This window comes from Phallusia mammillata, chromosome 2 (genome assembly GCF_965637545.1).
Source record: "Phallusia mammillata chromosome 2, kaPhaMamm4.hap1.1, whole genome shotgun sequence".
Lineage (NCBI taxonomy): Eukaryota > Metazoa > Chordata > Ascidiacea > Phlebobranchia > Ascidiidae > Phallusia > Phallusia mammillata.
The window spans coordinates 4,926,130-4,945,133 of NC_137253.1; the positions used below are offsets into that span (position 1 = coordinate 4,926,130).

The following is a 19,004-nucleotide window of genomic DNA, read 5'->3' on the forward strand; positions in this document are numbered from 1 at the left end:
GGTTTTTAAACCGGTTCAAATTTTTATTCGTTTTTCTTCATTTCCACCCATCATCACCCTGGCCTACCGGTAATCAAACTCCAAAAAATATTTGCCCGAGCACTGTTAATTTTGACACAACCTATAAGTGTTATATCGGGTATTTTTCAGTGCGCTGTTTTAAAAAAAATCACAAATTTTAAAAAAGACCGCATTTTTTAGTGGTCCGGGTCCAACGCCAAACAAAGTATAGGGTTCAACTCCAGTTCGGGTTTTTGAAAAATCGTAATTAGCTGTTCGGGTTTAGTGAAATTAACCGTTTAAACCGGTTCTCGGGTTCGGGTTCAGTTCCGGTTCGACTCCCTGGTCATAACACAGCCCCGTCAGGCGTCAGCCCGATTTTAATGACAATTTGACGACATTTTCCATCCCCGGGTATTTCCCCAAATGTACTAAAACAGAATTTTAAAACATCATGAACCTTACTCCTTACAGCAAATAACTCAGTTTAGTAAAATCCTAGAAACTTCACCAAATAAATTTGTCACTGCATAGCATAATTTGACAAAGAATAATGCATTGGTTCGTAAATTTTCGCATTGGTTCGTACCTTTTGGACATTTATTTTTTAATTTTTGGGGAGCATGATGTGCCAAAAGCGCGGGAAGAAATCAGCTGTTGTCGTTGGAGGGAAATTTGCGCGGAAGTTTCACGATTTTAACTTTGCCTCCAAATTTATTTTACCCTGGGACAAATTTGAAGGTTAGACGACATTTTAGGTCGGATTGCAGTAAGTTTCGTTTGAAACACAGTAAATTTTATTGCTCAGTAGCAACAATGGCGGATAAAACGGCGGATTGGAACGAAGATGCGGAAAGAGTGATGAAACTTTTTGATGAATGGAATGGTTTCGAAAGAGTTCCGACCAAAGAGATTTTGGAAAAAGTTAAAATGAGAATTTCCTTGGAAAAACTCTTCAAGCCAGATGAATATGAAAAGCTTTGCAAGTTTGAGAAGAAAAGAATTCGAAATATTGGAAATAATTTAACAGTAATGATGTATTTGGGTAAGTATACAACTTTTTCATAGCTTTTTTACTTTTGTTTGATTATTTTGTTTTTTGTTTAAGGAATGCCATTACCACCTGAAAACACTTTGAGAGCCAAAGTAGGTTTGCCTCCACGAGGAGGATTTAAAGCAAAAATTTCTTCGGATTCAGAAAGTGATGAAGATTGGAAACCTTATCGACCAGCTCAAACAACTAAAAAAATGCCAGGATTCTTAAGTAAGTGATTTTTTGCCAAAAAGTTTAATAAAGTTTAAATTGTTAATGCATATCAAAGTTTTTATATGTTTAGGTGTTACTGACTTGTTGAGAAGAAAAAAGTTCATTACTAAGGTCAAGTAGTATGAAATGTTTGTTTCAAATGTATGATTTAACAAAATGACTATTTTTTAAATGTTACTATTGCTTTTTTTTAGAATTGTATGATTGACAATGAAAAACATATTGATGCACCAGAATCAGAAGCTTTAAAGAATGTGAAGAAAAACATCAGTGAGTTAATTTACATTGAAACGACCTGCCCAAGTTTAAATTATATTTTAATTTCAGTGCTTCCACCCAAGGAACAAAAGAAAAAGAAACCAAGCAGTGAAAAACAAAAAGTATGCAAGGTTTTGAAAACAAAAATTTAGTTAATTTGGATTTGCAAAGGAACTTATGTTTATAATTAAATTACTAAGTCTATGAATAGTGTTCCTAAGAATAATCTTTTCCAGACAAGAAAGAAAACTACTGCTACAGAAAATGATGAACCAAGATATCCTAAACGAGATATTGTCAGGAAAACCTACAAAGAACCTGAAGTTCCAACTGAAGATGATTTTTTATGTGAGAAAATATTCCCAAATAAGTTTGTGGAGATTTCTAGTTGTCATTTTTGGTTGCATCTTCTTTTAGTTTGTGATGAATGTGAAAAGTTGCATTTGGGGGATTGCCCAGTTCATGGAGCTTACAATCATGTTCCCGACACCCTGGTTAAAATGGTAAAGAAACTTTTGTGTTGATGATGTTGAAGTACAAAAACTTGCTGTATTTAGTCTATCAAGTAATTTGATTTTCCTAAAGACCTAATTTTTATTAAAAACAACTGTGCTTGGACAAAAGTTTATTTTTGAAAATTCTGTATTGCTACTGTGTTTGCAAAGGGCTTAAAGGAGCGTGCCAGACGAACCTGCCCAAAAGGAATAAGCATCGGACTATCTGGCATTAGATCTGGTGGTAAGGGAGCATGGTGTGATCAAGAATTCCCAAAAAACACTTTGTTTGGACCCTACGAAGGAGTCATTGTGTCAAGAAACAATTTGAGTCAACTTGAGCAACTTTTTGAGGGTGGATATGCTTGGGAGGTATACAAGTTAAATATTTAAAAGACTTTTACCATGTTGCCTTAATTATATTATTTGGTCAAGGTGCCATCGAAAGAGAGCCCAAAATATTGACAACTGAAACAATAAATTTTTATACAATACAAATGCTTTTAACAAATCTTTGTGTTTATGACATATCACATGTTATTTTTTTCCCCAGCAACTCCCAGTTCGTAGAAAATACTTTGTGCATATCATGCCAGCTCAGGTCTAGATCTACTTCTGGTTGTAGCAGGGATTTGACTGTCATTTCACTAAGTCTGTTTTTTGTAATTGTTGAAAACAAAGAGTCAAAAGCAGGGACATTTTTTTGGAAATAAGAGCAATGAATTTTTCTTTTTCTAGATTTTAATGAACTTTAACATAAGATTGGTATGGCAAACCTGCTGAAACATAATGTTTTAATTTTTTTGATAACTTAATACATGTTTGTGCTGCATTATAAGTTATTAAACTTCTTCTGTATTTCAGATTTACAAGAAGGGAAAATTGTCCCATTACATTGATGGCAATGATGTAAAAAACAGCAACTGGCTTCGATATATTAACTGTGCTCGGTGGGTAAACTTTATTTTGGTGTTTTTTTATTTAGGTGTCAAACAGAATTTGATTATTTTTAGACTTTTTTACCTATTTTTGGCCATAAGCTCATTAATTAGTGGAAACAAAATTAAATTATGTTCAGGCTTTTTTATATTTGTTTTTGGTTACAAGTACGATTGATACGAGCAAAAAACTCACCACACTTTCCAAAAACACTGGCTTTTTTGTTTCAGAAATGAAGAGGAACAAAATGTTATTGCTTATCAATACAAGGGAAGAATTTATTATCGGTTGTACAAACCAGTTACAAGAGGTGTTGAGTTGTTGGTTTGGTATGGAAAACAATATGCAGAACATCTTGGAATTCCGACTGAATACAAACAAAAAATTGCTGAAATCGAAAAACTTTTGAAGCCACAAATTTGCTTGGGTAAGTTTTCTTAATTCAATTGGTAAAAACTGTAGTTTTAAAAAAAGTGTTGTTATTTTTTTAAATCAACTAAAAATAAGTAGTTTTGTGAATATTTTGTCGTTTCTGTTGCCTCAAAGGCGGCTTGTTGCTATTATGCAAGTTTAAGGATTGTGACGTAACAATTAATGTTTGTTTCATAACAGACGATTATTCTCCGTGCAACATATGCGACAAAATTTTCATCAACGATGTCGCTTTAAATAAACACATGAAGTGGAAACATCCCGATCGTTCGGTTGTGAAACGACACAAATGTCCCTGGTGTGAATATTCAACTGATAAAGTTGGCCACCTAAAAGTTCACGAACGGACGCACACAAATGAAAAACCTTTCCAATGCGAAATTTGCCAGAAAAGATTTTTACAGTTTGGCCACCTGAAGACACACGCTCTAATCCACAGTGGTGTTAAACCTCACAAATGTAAAGTTTGTGGGAAATGTTTCACCCAGCTTGGCGACTTACGAAAACATCACAAAACTGTCCATGAAAAGTCTGCGGAATATTTGTGTCAGATCTGTGGTGAAAAGTTTGGACTAGCTTGTAACCTTAAAAGACACATTCGAATTCACACAGGGGAAAAACCTTACTCGTGTAAATATTGCAAGAAAAAGTTCAGTGATTCCAGCAACCTTCGATCACACGAACGCAACCACAATAAAACTTAACCACTGAATATTTTCATGCACATTTATATCCGATGGTTTTTATTTCAACAAAACTTTTGATACTAAACGTTACAAAAATATTTTAAGCATTGATTTACATTGTTGATTGCATTGTTATTGGTTGTGACGTTATAAACGTTTAATAAAAGTTGTTACGTCATATTGCAAACTAGATACAGGTTCTTATGGATTTTGGTTGTTTAACTAAAGCGAATTGTCTTTTGGGGTGAACGTATTGTATGCTATAGCCAGAAAAATAAATAAATTAGCATCTTGGTTTTAAGGTGTTAACACGATAATTGATTCAGATACTTCTTTAGACATATTTAGATGACAAAGTATTAAAAACTGAAACGGATCATAAGTTAATTAAAACTTAATGAATGAAAAAAACTCCATTGGACATACAATAAGCAGGGATTCGATTTTTGTTCGTAACCCGCATTTTGAAAAAATATAAGTAGGATCCGCAGTTCATATTGCTTTTAATTATTGTCTGGTTAAAACAGAAAAATAACGCTTTTTGTGGGGGATTTTAAAAAATAATGCTTGGAAAGATTATCAAGTAATTATGTAGGCTACACGTGACATAAAATATATGCAGTAGACTTGCGTCGACGATGAAAAATTCCAGCACAGCCAAGCATACCACGAACAGAAATCAGTTGACCACCAAGCATTGCATATGACAGGCCGTTATAACGTTTTTTATTTCAAAACACAAAAAAAAATATCAGAAGAATTGAGACTGGCCCTGGACTTTTAGGAGCGTCTTTTGGGGTTAACATCGATAAATATTCTTTATTTTTTTGCAGTAAACATTGAAAAAGGTAAAATAATTAAAAGGTAAATAAATCATCGGTTCATAAATTACTTCAAAAGGATTTTTATTTTCGTTAAGTCCAGGTCAGGGGTGGACAACCTGCGGCTCTTCATTAAACGTTGTGCGGCCCGCAGAGACGCTTGGATATCAAAAGCACTGGCAATCGAGTTCAATTATTACATATTTTTAAACTGATTAATGCGCATGGTGCTAGTTTTCTGCGACCGGCCAAATGTGGCTAGAATCAAATACGAATTATACTTGTAGTTAGGCATATTTGGTAAGAAACAAAGCAAAATCACCTTGTGCTGTGCACATGCGCGGCCCGCGATCCAATTTTGACTTTTATAATTGGCCCTACAGTAACAAAAGTTGCCCACCCCTGGTCTAGGTCGTTTAAGTCTTGGTCTGAATGCATATGTGTCTGCTTTTTAGTGGTGTTGTCTGTAAACGTGTATTTTGAGTAAGCGTCTCTTTATTATAAAGTCATCGAACACGAATATAGAGTCAACTCGGGTCAAAGATAGTGTCGCTCCGAAACAAAAGAAATGATTGATATACAAGAAAGGCGGCTTCAAGAAACGGTTTTCTGATTGTGAAAGTGCTAGGGCATGAGGTTTTTGAAAAAGCAACTATCTAAGGTCAACATACTTAACTTGTCGCAAATGCCTGATGTGCCGCTAAAATAAATAACACACAAGAATAAAATACATAATGCTACATATGACAAGCAACAGTCTAATTCGGGGATAGACAATCCCTGGAACATGGTGAGAGTGCCGACTCAATGAAGTGAACCTAACCTATAACTGTATTGTTTATGTGGGAATGATAAATATGGAAAATGTTTAAAAAATCCTTTTTTATTGCTACAAAGCAAACTTGTGTATAGTACCGCAATATGCTTTCTTTCAATAAGAGAAACAAACTGTTAAATTTCAACACTTTCCGAAAAATATAACACCTCTCCAAGACCTATATATCACACAAGCAGAAACAATTCAACTTATCAACCGCTTATAATGCTGTTCGGTATTTCAGCTGAAGCTTTTTCAATGTTTCTTATCTTGCTTTGTGAGTTATTTTCATTTTTTCGCTCTATTGTGTTTTATCAAACCTGCAACAGATCTTACATCTTTTGTATTTTATCTCGGATGGTTCTCACACCATGCAATCTCTTTGTCAAACTTTTTCTTACACCGTTACGCTTGCATGAACTAACTATTGCGCAAAGAGATCATAAACTGTTTTTCAATCCCAAATTCACAAAAATGCGCGATTTTGCAAAAGACCGTGGCAAGTATACGATATTTTTTTTAATTATATATTTTCACTTTCCTATATTTTTATTGAGTCAATTACGGGTTTAACAGAAGCAGAATTATTTAAATCCTACATTTTTGTTTTCGTGTTTAGTTTTCAAATAATCAACTGCTACAATTTTAGTTAATGGACAAACACATTTTTCTGTGGCAGCTTAATTCCAACCGTTAAGTTAAGTTGATTTCGATTGTTGCAAGAAAGCACAGCGACACCATTACACTAAAACAGTTACCATACAGAAAATACATCTGCTCAACGTTGAAATGTTCGTAATCGCAAGAATGCAGGATACCATTGATAGATAATGGTATAACAGGTTACAGCTGTTGCGTAAAGACCAATCTGTTTCCATGCAACACTGGTGCATAAGATTACCAAATGTAAATACGTTCTTGCTTTTGTCAGCAAAAATTTATAACAATAAAACACAACAGTTATAAAACAATATCAAAACATTTTTGGTGTGGACTGTTGACTGATAACGTAGCGAATTCAATCCGTTCCTACACACAGGAAAAATGCAAAAACAATACTTTCATTCATTTCAAAATCTTGGCATTTCAAATCAATTAGTCAAGACAAATCACTACTCATGTTGGGAATGTGATGTGCGAGACGGATTGTTTTGTTGAAATAGTTCAGTTTGATACATGGCATTCATAAGTCGATGTCAATTTCAATTGTCTTCATTGTGAAGAGCGAAGTGTTCTTTCAAATTACCAGCTTGTCGAAATTTTTTCTTGCAAATCTCACACTCAAAAGGTATCGTGTCTTCATGCAAAACTCCATGTTGTTTCACTTCTTTTACTGTATTGAACACTTTTTCGCAAACATCACATCTATGATCTATGGGTCTTGCTGGTGTGGAGTTTCATGTGCTTTTTTGCGTTGCCTGGATGGTTGAAACTTTTCTCACAAAAGTCGCATTTGTAGGGTTTCTCATCTAAATGCACATCAACGTGTTGTCTCAAATCTGAAGCAAAACGAAATAGTTTCTTACAAAGATCACATCTGTGGGTCTTCTTAATGGTGTGAAGTTTCATGTGTTTTTTTGCGTGGCTTGGACGGTTGAAACTTTTCTCACAAAAGTCGCATTTGTAGGGTTTCTCATCTAAATGCACATAAACGTGTTGTCTCAAATCTGAAGCAAAACGAAATAGTTTCTTACAAAGATCACATCTGTGGGTCTTCTTAATGGTGTGAAGTTTCATGTGACTTTTTGCGTTGTTTTGTAGCTTGAAACTTTTATCGCAAAACTCGCATTTGTAGGGTTTCTCATCAAAATGCACAACCATATGTTGCCTCATTTCCCATGAAGTCCGAAATGTTTTTTCACAAACTTTACAAAAAAAGCGTTTTTCGCCAGTGTGTATCAACATGTGACTTTTGGCGTTGCCCGACGACGTGAACCTTTTGTCACAAATGTCACAGCGGTACGGTTTTTCGCCAGTGTTTATCAACATGTGACTTTTGGCGTTGCACGACTTCGTGAACCTCTTGTCACAAATGTCACAGCCATACGGTTTTTCACCAGTGTGAGTTCGTGTGTGAGATTTCAAACTGTACAAAGTCCGATATTGCTTTTCACAAACATTGCACCGATAAGTTTTTTCTTCATAGTGATTGAGCAAATGCTGTTTTAGCTCACTAATAGTTACAAAACCTTTTTCACAGACATTGCAACGATGGATTTTCTTGCTGCTGTCGTGCATTCTTGAATCATGCCCTCGTAAAGTCCTCGATGTTTTAAACCTTTTGCCACAAGTTTTGCATTCAAATTGTTTTTCTTCGATGTTTATGGTCATGTGAGGTTTTGACATCTTCCCATAAAACACAAAAATGTTTAAACGTTTCAAATAGTTTTTGATAAAACTTACTGTGTCTGTAAAAAAGCAAAACTAATCCGTAAATTCCGTTGTCAGGTTTAACCGACCCCTCACGGTAGACAAACTTAACACACCTAATGTAACATGTTGATAAATACACTAATCTCTGATAAACTAGAACTGCACAACGCAAAACACGACTACAAAGTTCCCAAGACTATAATTTGACATAAGCCGTACCGCAAAAACAGCGAGCGGTAAGTGTTAGAGCACACATAACCCTATACGATGATCACGAATTTACTAGGTTTAAGCATGTCTGACATAGCGTTCTGGTCACGATACTATAACATAGAAACTTGGTTCTAAGCAGTGTACGTGTCCAATTTAACTATATTCTAAAGTTCTAAACCGTTCCTTTCGTTTGGTTGTGTACTGACCTATGAAAGGTAGACAATAAGGAACACTCCGATATCTGGCTCCAATCTGACTAGACAAATCTAACGCTGCATAAATTAACTCTAATTGACGCCAAGCATTACCTTTAATATTTACAAGTCTATATTTCAGCGAAACAAAACAACAGCGAACACCAGTACCAAACAGCACTTAGTTATTAACTTACTATTGTCTGTGTTCTCTATTCTCTATACTCTATATTCTAGGTTTTAAAAAGGCTTGTTTATATAGCGATAGTGTCACGAGATTAGTTGCATAACACGTACACGCGAAATGCTTATTATGTTCTGCCATAGTTGGCTATCACTTACGTGTGAAAAGTTGTTAAGATATTGCAAACACAAAGGTCATTGAAAACGTTGCAAGAAAACAAAACACATGTGACAAATGTTTGAATTTAAAGTCCAAAGTTTGATCATGAAATCCAGAGTCCGATACAGTTGCATATGGCAGATGACGAGTGTACCATGACGAAAGGGCGTTTATGACTTCTCGGTAACATGCAAGGGAACGAAACAATTATAGCCGCAAGCCAGTTTATGACCGGTGGTGTGATTAGCAAAACTTGTTTTGTTAGATCAGTAACCGGTCAAGACTTTGTGCAGATACAAGTCACGATAATAACAGATCAAATATATACAACACAAAAGAATTCAATATCTAAAATTTGTAGTCCGAGTTTGATGTACAGAACCATATGTTAAACATAATCACGTACTGAGCATCTTACTTTATGCTTTGCGCTCAGTCGAGCACGCTCGGTGTATTGTGACGTTCACACACCATTATCATTTAGCCTAAACGGTACATTTTTACTTATTTTTAGGCCCCTTTTCTAGCCCCGGGGTCGTGTCTAAGCTGTAGAGGTTCCTTCTCCGTAGCATGTGCGACAAGCCAAAGCTAAGTGAAATAAACAGCAACTAATTGAAAACACTTTTGAGTATGCGTGTTCCCACAATCGACAATTTTAAAAACAGTCGCTTTTATTCTTGTAAACTCAACTTTGGTACGTCAGCGGTGAACAAATCACGCGTTGAATTGTAATGCCAACAACCTGTTTTTGACTTGTCTGTTATATTATTGTGTATTAAGCAAGCAATCGATTCATAGTACGGTATTGCAGTAATTGTCTAGCGCTTGGCTTAGTTGCTGCAGCCGAGTATCGCATGGTAATCGGGTTCCGGCTCAGTTGTGTTAGTAGAATTTCCCTCTTCTGTGAGAAAGAGCTTGTGACACAGGAACTCACATTTGTTTGTTTGATTTTTTTGGTTTTAGGCAGTTGATGACTTCAATTTAGTTTGCGGGGGCGAGGGTGCGCGCCCGTGCTCGCGTGTTATTGTTTAATTGAAAGCTTGATACTTCTTCTGCTTCTCGTGGCTCGTATCGGTCGTCTGCAGTAGCGAGTAAGTTCATTATTACGATTCTTAACGCTTGCTGCTTAGAGCCGACATGATCCACAAAAGATCAATTTAGTTCTTGTCTTTTATTCTGGTTACGCAACACACATCAAGTCTCATTTATCTCAAGGAAAGGATACGATGGAAAAGAGAAAGATCAACGATAAACATTGGCTTTTAAACTGATACTCGTTTTTCGTGCGATCATTCCAGAACAGTACCTTCTTTTACTCACATCAGTTATTAGTTTGTTTAAGTTAAACGCTTGCAAAGATTTGCAGCGCTGCAATGGATTGCACAACTATTTCGAAACATCCGGTTTACGCAACAGCCTGTCTTATGGTCAGGCTGTTGGAACATATGAGGAAGACGGGAACATGTAACAACGACACTGAATATGTGCTTCCAATAGTTACTGAATCATGAGAACACATGGAACAGTAAAGTTACACCGCTCGATACCATATGTCGCAAAAGCAGCATATAAATTCCATGGAACGAAAAGTCATGGTTGCAAAGTTAAAATTTTCCATTACTTAATGCTTAGCCAAACCAAAATGCCAAAATGATGGTTGGAAAGCACGTGACCGCTACAAGTTCAACCCATCGGGAACCACTGTGTTGGAACAATACCTCTTAAGTTTCTTGCTCAGGCAAACACAAGCGACCGAGATAGGATTAGAACCCACTACCTTGTGATCACAAAGCGGTTGCGCTAACCACTCGGCCAACTTGGCGACACATCACGCCGGGTTGGGAAGTTTCGATAGGTGGCGCAACGGAGCACATGTGCATACGGTGACAACCTATCGGAAATTCGCAAACCTGCGTTTTGTGAGTTCCTATGTCAGTAGCTCTACCCTCATGTGAGTTGAAGTGTTAATAGCTTGTTATGGGCAATCTACGGTCGCGGGCGGCGGGTCGCATCCGGCCCTTAAGCAACTCCTGAGCGGCCCGCGACCACGATAACATTTATGTGTATTTTCAGTGTTTTTTAAAGGAGTTTTTCAAATTTCTCCAGCGGTTTCCCAAAATTTGAAATATGGCTATTTTTTGGTATTTAAATGAAACACTTGCGGTCTCTTAAAACTACTTCACCCAAACCAAACCTTAAAAAACCCTGTATACATTTATAAAATTTTTAACCGGGCGTTAATTTTCAATTATAAATCAAGATTTTTTTTCAAATCTCATTTTTTATCAAACGCTGATAGTTGTTAGTTTATTACTAAGAATGAGCATTGTTACATACAAGACAAGATTATTGTGCGTGTGTGTGCTTTCTTTGGAGCTGTGTTATACAGTTTTGTTGAAGTTAACTGCGTGAGTAGACCGGATTGTTAATTTGCTTAGCAAACATGTTCGGGGTTAAAGTTGGGTCAAGCAAGTCCTGTTGCTCACTTGACAATTACGTTCACATATACGAGTAAAAGTTAAGTAAAGTTGATTAAAATTCAAGAAATGAAGAAGATTGAATTGATCAGTAGCATGTTGTGCTAAGTGTCAATCGGTTTACTGCCTTTTGCAATACCAACAGCGGTTGCAGAAGCGTTTAGAGCTGACATACCATGTAATGGTTGTAGAGTAAAGCAGGAAATATCAGAATTAATCATCTATTGCAAAGCAAACCAATCAAACGCTATCGAGTTTCCTGTTTCTTACCCAGCAAATCTAACCACGATTCAAACGCTTAAATTAAGCAACTCTTGTTACCTTATATGAAGCTGATATCATTCCTTTTTACGAAGGGCTACATCAAAACGCACATAATCCAAGTAAGCACCTGTGCACTTGTACTTGGTTTTCATGTTTGGCATATCAACAAAACTTTCGTGCCTAAACGTGCTTCTCAAAAACGACTTGGGTTTAGGCTATAATTTCGGCTGATAGAAACTGATATACACAATGGTCAAGAATAAACCATTGCATAAACTAGCTGTTTTAGGGCTGTTGGGCATTAGGTTATATCCAGCAACGGGACCATAATTGACAGACTTATCATTGAGAGTCTCATGTTTATTACCATGTATAAGCATCACAAAGAATATGAATTTCACAGATGAACAAGCGCACAAAGCTTGGGAAAAACAAAACAAATGTCAACCTTCGGACAGCAAAATAATACCAAGAAGCAACGCAGGACAGCTTATGATATCAACCCAAATTAAAATCCAGACCGCAAACAAATGGCAGAAAGTTGTTGTTCAAATACGGTTTTTACACAGTTACACAGCCTCCGAGTATTCTTCTTACGAAATGAAAAGTTACTGAGAAAGCTATCAGTAACTTATTAAGGTTTTGTTCGTGTTTCGCTAGTTTAAAGCAAAACGATACACGACACCACAGATGAGAACGACCAGTACAACTCCAAGGAAAGCATACATTTCCTGGTCGTGCGAATCTTGAACGGATCGTAGCATTTCCTCAACATCAACATATTCAACCCTTTTCCCATCATTTTCCTTCTGGAGCTCGGAGTTGGTGTGTTGAGAAGAGACGATGATTGGACCAGCAGAAAGGAGATGTTTATTTGCAGCGGTTGTTATCTCGCGACGACGGCGGCGCTTTTTGTCACACTGAAATGGACGAAGGGCAATTAGCTTTACTCACTAAACGCGTTGGTCACCTAATTGCTTCGTGCAGTGGTTCTCACACGTTTCTTTGTTGCGACGCCTCTGAAAAAGTTTTCTAGACTTGTGACGCACCATCAAATAGAAGTTAAAGAGGAAACTTTTTGTTAAAGTTGTGTTTGATAATACAACCACAAAAAACCACGAAACGAATGTTTGCGACGCCCTTTGAAAAATTCATACGACGCACCAGGGCGTCGCGACGCACAGTTTGAGAATTACTGGCTTAGTCCATAAAAGTCGTTATTATTTCGGATTTAAAGCATTTTTGGCGCTAAAAGTTGTCATGTCAGAAAGAGATGTTTCTACCAATTGCAAAAGACAGTTTTTCTTAATTATTCGTCTCAAACATTAATGATTTGCGATATCATCAGTATGACGTTATCGCTTACCTCATCCGGACAAAATCCTGCGTCAGTATCACATATGGTGACGTCACAGTGCACGTACAAAGTTTGTTCAGTGACGTTGGTCCACACGAAGGAACGAAATTTAAATTTTCCATAGATTGGGTGACTGTTTCTCATCACCACAATTGCATTGGCAGGATCGTATGGGTTCGATGCAGGGCAGCTGCATAGCAAAAAAACAAAACACAATTGATTGGTTTTCTTTAAGCGGCAACGGAAATAAAATTTCGAACTGTTGGTAAAAACTGCTATGACAAAAAATGATACACGTGACAAATGTGAGAACATGCCGTGTCTCCTTAATTTTTTGGTTTTAAATTGCACATTTAGGTCTGATACCTCAGTGTTTAAACCAAATATTAAGTCGCAACATTTTCCTTCCCACCTAAAGACAAAAAACAATTAAACCCGAACCGAACCTGAACACATATGACAAGCGGTTGTTTCCATATCTACCTAGGCGACATGTTTTTTTAATTAAATGTAAATATAAATGAAAAGGTACCTGGCTGTGATGATGGGATATATTGGAGTAGAAGTCGGTTCCATTTCCTCTGTAGCCCAACATGACGTCATCTACAACAATAAAAGCAAGGCTACAAACATACACTGCTGTATTGATGATATATTGTTAATTTGACAAGCCTAATAACCAGGATAATGTTAGAACTTTTAAGCTTCTTTTTTTAGCACTTTGTACCATGATGTATTGGACAGGATGCAAATGGGTCTTTCGGTTGTGTGAACAAATCAGAGTTGAAAGTTGGGTCGCGTTTGGGTTTGGGTTCGGGCTTAGGTATTTGTGAGAAAACGAGTTAAAACGGGCCTAAATTTACGTTCCGTGTTCGCCATTTGTTTTAAGTAAAATCACTCAGCTAAGTAACTCTGGCTTTGACCTAATGCCCACCCTACTCTAAAACGTATTGTTTACCCCATTGTCTACTATTGTTCATTTTGTTTGTTGTCTTTCTCTTTCTTATCCTTTGTTGCAAGGCTTTCGTGGATAGACCTGTCAATCAAAACTTCGGGCCTTAACGGGCTTCCGCGTTAATTAATGTGTTAACAAAAAGATTGAAAAGGCTCATTGAGAACTTACATCAACTTGAAAGTTGTCGGCGGAATCAGGGAGATCAGAAAGTTCCACTTTGGCGAAAACGTAGTCAGAAACCATAACTGTGTCACTGTCGCCCAGTGAATCTTCAAACGAATCGTCGCTGTACAAATCCAATGACACCTGAAATTCCCCTTCTGCTGGGTCCGTGTCAAATCCAATTTTCCTACATAAACTCAAGACTGACTAAATTATTACGGAAAGTGTGTTTCGTAATGTGCTTAGCAAATGTATATGTCGCGAAATCTAAAGGTATAAGCACGAGCGTGATATCGTATGATATTTACATTATCTCAGGATTGATTTCGGATGAGCTCACTGTAACATTGGCATCAAACACACAGGTCAGGTTGAGACAGTAGATTTTATAGCGTTGAACGGCAACCGATAGATCAAGGTATTTTTGGTTCCATATGATGTACGTTAGTTTGATCAGACCGTCAGATTCCTGGACAAAAAGTAATTAGTGTATTACACAACTAATCTTTATGTTGCACAACTGCAAAAGAAAACATTGGGCTGTTGTTGACATTCATATATGTTCGATGGAAAGTACATTTTTGGTCAGCAAGTCGTTGCTTGCAGGGCTTCTGATGGTTTTCTTCACATTCAGTTCACAGTTGGCTAACAAGTTTAAAAGGTTTAAAATGCCTAATGGTTTAAGGCAACGGTTCTCAATTTTTATCGACAAATTCATCACTTAACGATTTAAAATATTGCCATTTCTTTCCAATTTCTTTTTTTTTACACATTAGATCAGGGGTCGGCAACCTTTTAGGCGACGCGTGCCAATTTAATTGTTATTTCCATATGTTAATGACCTCGCGTGCCAACGTTTTTCCAATTAATACTGGTTCGTGCCTACAAATATTAATGAAACGAGAAAGCGAAGTGTTTTGTGCATGTAGGGCAGAATTTCAAAACAATGTCATGTTAAAAAAAACTACAAACAACCAGTCTAACAGGTTAAATTTTTACTTTGATAAAACACGCAAACCAGTTGGCGTGCCATGAAATACCACCTCGCGTGTCAACCTTGGCACGCGTGCCAGAGGTTGCCGACCACTGCAGTAGATGCTAAACCATGCAACTAGAAAACCATCATTTAAAATTGCGTCTTTTACCAACTTTGCAAGATATATTGCCACAGAAGTGTTTACTTACATACCACATGTACAAATATAAGGAAATTCCCCTCAATTTCTAAAATTCTGCCCTCCCCTGCTGGGTAAAAGGTTAAGCCAGTATGATGAGCTTTTTTCTTAACATTTTTTGTTTACGATTTCCATCCACTGAAAGGACTGTTTTTGATACATAAACCAATGCCACTTACCGTGGCTACCGGGACGCATTGTGTAATGTTAAAAACAAAATATGGGTGTTGCATATTTGTCACACAACTCGGATCAACATCTTCAGGCTTAACATCCTCGCTCGGCGCGATGTATAAGATGTCAAGTTCTTCTGCGTTCAACTTGTTTAGATTTTTTTCGTCCAGGCTACAAAGCAAAACATTAATTTTGTACAAGATAGAATGTGATTGACTGACCTTATTTAAAGTAACACTTTATTTGAGTTAAACTTGGACTGCAAACACATGTCACAGTCAAATCCTTGCGACGCTTACTTGATAATTGTTGTTTCTCCGCATTCAATAGGTGCAGGGGTAGGGGGAGGGGGAAGGGGTGGACAAGCTGCAAACCAACAACAGGTATTTAGGTTAGCGCTGAACCATGATTTTCCATGCATGGCAATGAAAAAGTACGAACTAACCAGGCCAAAAATATGGATTTACTCAAAAGAAATCGATCGAATGTAAAAGATGAAAAACTTTATCTGTGTTAAAATAACAAACAACAGTCGGATCACACTTACTCGTTTCCACTTCCACATGAAAGTATTCGCCAGATGGCACTATTCCATCGTTTTTAATGAACATAAGTCGTACTTTGTCGCCGAAAAGTACCAATGTTGTGGAAAGTTCAAGTGACAAGTAGATCCATATCTTGCAGGCTGCTCAAGCATTTCTAAAGCATCGTCAGCGAAGTTTATCTAAGCAGTCAGGAAAAGATAAAGTAACTTGAATCTATCCGAAAATAAGATCGTTTTATAAATAGTTGTGAAAAAGAACAGTTAGATTAACTAAAACTTTATAAATTATCATTTAGGTAAATACTGAGTAAATTGTTATTTTATTTTCACCTTTTGTTATTTTTGTGAAGTCCCGTTCTCAGACGTCTTAGTTGGTAATTTTAATTTTTTTTAAATGGGGGAAAAATAATTTGCCTGGTTGTTTTTAAGGTAACAGTAACAAAAAAGTTTATTTAGCACTATTTTACTGTAAGGCAAAACTAAACAGCATATCCCTTACGAAAAGAAAGTCAGACGCTCCCAATGTCATGTTCAGTGTGAAATCAAAAGTACATCCTATTCGAGCCTCAAACGTCCAAACGCAAAATTCGCCGGCAGTCAGGGGTGCATTTCTTTCAATTCTAGTAAAATTTCCAATCAACGTTTCCTCACAAACTTCATTCACTGCAAACATGGTTGATGATGTATGGTAGGTTTGACCTGTCTTTGGTTTATAAATCATAGTACATCAGATCTATTGTTTGCATACGAGGCAGCCAACGGTGCTTGTAATTGGATATTTGATGGGCACACCGCTCAGGCTGTGTATATCCCAGTTGGTAGAACGCGAGTCCCGAAAAGGTTAAATCTCCCGTACTATGATTTATACTTGATTGTACCGTGATTGCTGGCATAAACGCACCAGGGCCGTCCCAATTTATAAATTTATGTTTTTTTATCGATCTTTGGCTATATCGTTTAGCACATTCTTAATCGTTTAAAATTAAATTTTATTCGAAAGTGCACAAGTAAAAGGGATAAGAAAAATAATTAGCTCATACGTACGACTTAGGATCGTAAAAAATATAAATCGCTCTAAACATAAAAGTGTCTAAGCTGAAGGCTTAAGAAGGACATATAAGGACCTACATAATTGGTGTTTGAAAGCCAATGGGTTAGGACCAGTGTTGATACATGTGAGAAATAAGTTGCCATTTGATGAACGTACACCACCGGTCTCCCAACCGCTAAGAATAAAAGTACCAAGCAGTGGTGCAGTGTCATCTGTTCCGTCAAAAACCTGTGCGACCAAAAACAAAACAAGTTCACGACCAAAAATTTCACGGTGTGTGTGTGTGTGTGTATAAAATTATGTTTCGTAAGGAACAGCAATCTAATTTGTCTGAAAACCAGACGAAATCAACAAAAAAGGCACAACCGTTTGTCGATTGAAATGTCCCCAGCCCCTGCTGGTTAATATTAAGATTCTTAAGATCGCGGGTCAAGAGTATAAACTAAAGTTAAGTGGTTCTTAAGTTTGTTCGTGGTTCTTTCAGTGGGCTTAAGGCATGGTTGTCCAAACTTTTTTGATCGAGGTCAAATTTTTCAGGTGCAGACTCTGCAGCCAATGTATTTTTGCAAACAATTATAATACACTGGACAATTATAATGCAAAATATACGGCATTTAAGGTAGTTAGGCTATGGAATTTTGTTGCGTCAGTGCAATGTGAACATTCTTTTTAACGGAAAAATGGTTCCATAGAAAAGCTTTTGCGTGAAGCCTCAAGACGCCGCCACAATTCAAATTATGGCGGGCCCTTCTCATAAAAACGAAACAACAGCTGCGGGCCACTTAAAATGCCGTCGCTGGCCACATTTGACCCGCGGTTAGCCCTTTGGACACTCCTAGTTTAAGGAAACACTTTTTCTTTCCATGACTATTTTTTTCCGTTTAACTGTTCATGACTACGTGTTTTGCAAGGAACAACAAAATACTTCTACCTTAACTTTAAACGCAATAATTTTTGTTTACCTGACATTGATCTCCGTCACGAATAACGCCTGAAAGAAGGAAAATCATCTTTTGCATCGAATTCGTAATTAGTACTGAGGCAAAACCACAATTGCCATCAATCGTAAGTTTTCCCCTATCGCTGGTGACGGGGGGAGCAGAGCCACAAAATCCATCAACTAAAATTGGCGCAAAATTAATATTCGGTGTTTTAAGAACAAATTAAACTTGTTTTTACCTTGACCTGTTTTTAAGGCAACCAGCAAAACAACTAACCGTCCCAGTGCTGTAAAATCCATCGTACTACCCGCTAAATGATCGGGAACCAACAAAATTAGGAACCGACTGTTCTGTAAAGGTCTAAACGTCGAAATGAGCAGCCTGCCAGGATCTAAATGCTTTGTTTTGCAATTTCGGGAAACGCGCGAGGGTTGGAGGATGCTTAGTCATCTGTTGGTTTGCGATGGATTGTTGCAACTGCACCCTTTGAAAAAAATAAAACGTAGCCTACTAACGAATAGTTGCAACAAAATATTACTGTCAAACAAAATATGTATGCCATCGACTTTTACATTTATCATCTTACCTTTCAAACAGGTAGTTTGGCAAAAATGTATAAAAAAATAAATCCACAAATGTACTTCAAATTATGGAGATGCACCGAATCGAATTCATTTAGGTTCAAATTCTTAAAAATAAATTAAGCTGAACCAACCGAATCACTTATCACGATGAAAATATAAGCTTTTTTCCAGAAAAAGTGGTGTTAGGCTACACTATAGAATAGTTGCGTATCATTATCATTTTAGTTCTGTGCGAATTACCATTGTCAGCCTGCCAATTAATCACAACATTTTTATCTGTTTTAAAAATATTGACGCGATTTTCGATATTTCGTAGTTGGAAAGATTGTGTGGTTTGTGTAGTGCATAAAACGGCTTTTAACCAAATATCACGCCCGGAACTATATCAAGTCTAATTCAGGCTTTGAATATCTTGTTTACTGGCACAGTTCAAGCGGCTGATAAAGTCTTTTCAGCTAACAAGCCAATTCAACACCATGGGCG

General features: G+C 36.9%; 3 protein-coding genes across 3 annotated transcripts; 1 reads left to right on the plus strand and 2 right to left on the minus strand.

The window, feature by feature from the left end:
• The first annotated feature begins 622 nt into the window (after positions 1-622).
• Positions 623-4,263, plus strand: LOC145214116 (histone-lysine N-methyltransferase PRDM7-like). The gene is made up of 12 exons (XM_080082582.1): positions 623-741; positions 809-1,045; positions 1,109-1,264; positions 1,338-1,378; positions 1,462-1,537; positions 1,595-1,647; positions 1,762-1,873; positions 1,943-2,028; positions 2,191-2,391; positions 2,884-2,969; positions 3,189-3,385; positions 3,571-4,263. Exons 1-12 carry the CDS (start codon positions 624-626, stop codon positions 4,092-4,094), a joined length of 1,887 nt encoding a protein of 628 aa, XP_079938708.1. The 5' UTR covers position 623; the 3' UTR covers positions 4,095-4,263.
• A 2,131-nt stretch (positions 4,264-6,394) lies between these two features.
• LOC145214118 (uncharacterized) lies at positions 6,395-8,975 on the minus strand. Its single transcript, XM_080082583.1, has one exon. It carries the CDS (start codon positions 8,058-8,060, stop codon positions 7,080-7,082), a length of 981 nt encoding a protein of 326 aa, XP_079938709.1. The 5' UTR covers positions 8,061-8,975; the 3' UTR covers positions 6,395-7,079.
• A 2,948-nt stretch (positions 8,976-11,923) lies between these two features.
• On the minus strand, positions 11,924-18,236 carry LOC145212827 (uncharacterized). The gene is made up of 11 exons (XM_080081087.1): positions 18,176-18,236; positions 17,959-18,116; positions 17,074-17,224; positions 15,949-16,086; positions 15,701-15,767; positions 15,407-15,572; positions 14,361-14,521; positions 14,059-14,239; positions 13,468-13,538; positions 12,945-13,125; positions 11,924-12,498 (listed from the first exon to the last, which is right to left on the minus strand). Exons 1-11 carry the CDS (start codon positions 18,234-18,236, stop codon positions 12,235-12,237), a joined length of 1,599 nt encoding a protein of 532 aa, XP_079937213.1. The 3' UTR covers positions 11,924-12,234.
• Positions 18,237-19,004: the final 768 nt, after the last annotated feature.

Coding starts and splice junctions, on each gene's coding strand:
- LOC145212827 (XM_080081087.1), bottom strand. CDS start 18,236: ATGGATTTTACAGCACTGGGACGGTTAGTTGTTTTGCTGGTTGCCTTA. Junction 15,768..15,948: donor TCATGTGGAAGTGGAAACGA/GTAAGTGTGATC, acceptor GTTGGTTTGCAG/CTTGTCCACCCCTTCCCCCT. Junction 14,240..14,360: donor GAAATCAATCCTGAGATAAT/GTAAATATCATA, acceptor GAGTTTATGTAG/GAAAATTGGATTTGACACGG.
- LOC145214116 (XM_080082582.1), top strand. CDS start 624: ATGATGTGCCAAAAGCGCGGGAAGAAATCAGCTGTTGTCGTTGGAGGG. Junction 1,648..1,761: donor CAAGCAGTGAAAAACAAAAA/GTATGCAAGGTT, acceptor AATCTTTTCCAG/ACAAGAAAGAAAACTACTGC. Junction 2,029..2,190: donor CCGACACCCTGGTTAAAATG/GTAAAGAAACTT, acceptor GTGTTTGCAAAG/GGCTTAAAGGAGCGTGCCAG.
- LOC145214118 (XM_080082583.1), bottom strand. CDS start 8,060: ATGTCAAAACCTCACATGACCATAAACATCGAAGAAAAACAATTTGAA.